Source organism: Anopheles ziemanni, unplaced genomic scaffold (assembly GCF_943734765.1).
Source record: "Anopheles ziemanni unplaced genomic scaffold, idAnoZiCoDA_A2_x.2 scaffold_48_ctg1, whole genome shotgun sequence".
NCBI classification, from domain to species: Eukaryota; Metazoa; Arthropoda; class Insecta; order Diptera; family Culicidae; genus Anopheles; species Anopheles ziemanni.
In genome coordinates this window covers 29986-32363 of record NW_026690091.1, presented here as the reverse complement: position 1 = coordinate 32363, position 2378 = coordinate 29986, and the positions used below count along the sequence as shown (strand labels likewise).

General features: G+C 42.2%; 1 protein-coding gene across 1 annotated transcript; it reads left to right on the top strand.

Moving 5' to 3' along the window:
- The first annotated feature begins 717 nt into the window (after positions 1–717).
- Positions 718–2019, top strand: LOC131292948 (submandibular gland secretory Glx-rich protein CA-like). Its single transcript, XM_058321038.1, has 2 exons — positions 718–1546; positions 1619–2019. Exons 1-2 carry the CDS (start codon positions 718–720, stop codon positions 1678–1680), a joined length of 891 nt encoding a protein of 296 aa, XP_058177021.1. The 3' UTR covers positions 1681–2019.
- Positions 2020–2378: the final 359 nt, after the last annotated feature.

The window sequence follows — 2378 nt, the reverse complement described above, 5'->3', positions numbered from 1 at the left end:
GCTGTATTGAAGGCGGACGAAAGCTAGCACAGCAAGCAATAAAAAGGGCGCAATGAAAAACGAGCATGAGTATTGGAGGAATTTTGCGTAGTTACTATTGTTACTTTTACTGCCTTTCTGGTTTAAGCTTGTCGCAATATCCATCATCATCGATAGTAATTACCAAAGGTAATGACTCATTCGTTCAGCGTCGACTGAGCAATATACCTGTTTGTTTAGGTGAACAATTAGTTGATGGAAGCGCGACTCCACGGTACAAAGCTGTTCAAATCTTGTTAGAAGAGTTTATATTAAAACAATATTTGCAAGAATATACCGAGGAATCACTACAGGAAAACATTAGTTAAAAAGCTGTAAAAAGAGACACCTCTCTTGCCATCGTGTGTGCACCACAAACACAGAGAAATTTCATATACGGAGCAAAAATTAATATCCATACTGATCATCAACCATTAACATTTGTGTTGCCAAATTAACGGACAGCAGTGTGTGAGTTAGAGAAGTAAGATGAGGCACGAGGAGTACGGTCGGATCAACGTCCCATCATGAGAGGAAGGAGAACGAGAGCGGTCAGCTGATCGATGAGTTTATCCATTACTCTTCGATCAGCTGATAGCTTTCGATCGAAGCTGATAAGCGATCGGGGAACGTTGACCCGCCCGATGCTTAGTCGAATAGATAGAACATGAGATAAAGATAGAAGATGAGAGAAAGAAGATGCCGGCAACACCACCGGCAAAGCGAACACGAGGTGGGGTTCAAACGCCCACTTCCAAACGGGGCAAGCCGACGGAAGAGGTAGTTCCGGGAGAAGAGTCCCACAACACCGACAAGGGCACACCCAAGAAGCGAACCCATGTGGAACCGAAAAAACTAGATCTGACGGGTGATAACGAAGCATCCAGTAAGGACGATAAGGACCAACCGGAAGTGGACGGCACTGAAACTTCTACGGCGGTTGCAAAGGATGCGGATAGCGAGAAAGAGGTAACCAAGGATACGGTAGCTGAATCAGTCAGGGACGAGGCTGACTCGACAAAAGATGCCGCTGAAGTAAAACAGCAGGAGCCAGCTAAAACAGAAGAGGCGCAGAAAGAAACGACAACCGTCACGGAAGAGAAAAACGATTCAGGCGTTGAGGAAAGCAAGTCGGACAGCAGCAAAACACCCGACACACCGATGGAGGTTGATGTGCAGGAGGATAAACCACCCGCAGTAGTGGCCGACGAAGCTAAACCAACTAACGACGTCAAACCGACCGATGAGGAAAAAACTGTTGTCCAGGAGTCGGAGCAACTGCCGCCTAGTGTGGACGAAACTGGAAGTTCAGCTAAAGAGGAAAATGTCGGCAAGTCAGCTGAGAGCAACGGAACGCCGGAAGTTAAAGATGTAACTTCGGAGACGGCAGCAGAAGTAGTGCGAGCTACTGATGTGTTGAAGGAAAGCGCTCCTACCCAAGAAGCAGAAAAAACCCCCAGCAGTGTAACGGTGAATGACGTTGTTTCAGCGGCGCAGAATAATGCGAACGAAAAAGATAGTCCAACTGGTGAGTTATGATGTAGCAACGTACGATACGTTAAAAACATGTTTAAAACCGTCCTTTTATATCTTTCTTTAGTGGAATCTAAAATTGTAACCAACGACATGGCAGTAGCAGAACCCGCAACTGCTGCTCGATAAGAAATTCCCGCCAGGCCCGACGAATTTATTTTTTTGATTAATTTTAGCGTATCCTGCGATTTCTTATATTTGTCACGATTGATGAATTATTAATTTTTGAATTGAACTACCGACAATATGTTGGGCAAAAATGAATACATCTGCGAAGAGTTAGCATTTTATGAATCGTTGTTTTTACGTCAACGAACGTAGAGCATGCGTGTTGAAATAATAATTACCATATTGACATTTAATTTGCTATATATACCGACTTCAAACCAATACAAATTTCATCCCATGCATGTGATTTAGCTTCTCTTGTTACGACAATGATTTAGTAAGCAATTTTAAAATATTCAATTTGATTTCACAAAATGCTTGTTTTCTAGAAAATTGTCGTTTTTAAACTATCATATTGTTCAGCAACAAATAATCATTACTCTAATTGGTGTTAAATCGTACGCGCACATTTTATAAAAAAGAACGTTTTTTTGTTTAAATTCTCTATCGATGGCCATCATTTTTTTTTTTCCATTGACACAATTTGAATCAAGACAGGAAAGGACGTGCAGAAAGAGTTTTGACCATACTGATCGCGATCGAAAGGGCATCGCGAGTTAAGGTAGAACGGTTAACCTTATGTTTTCTAGTTATTGCCATCCTAGTTTATTGTTTGTTAAGGGAAATGATCAAAAATTTCGGTATACCCGAAGCTCGAG

Coding starts and splice junctions, on each gene's coding strand:
- LOC131292948 (XM_058321038.1), top strand. CDS start 718: ATGCCGGCAACACCACCGGCAAAGCGAACACGAGGTGGGGTTCAAACG. Junction 1,547..1,618: donor CGAAAAAGATAGTCCAACTG/GTGAGTTATGAT, acceptor ATCTTTCTTTAG/TGGAATCTAAAATTGTAACC.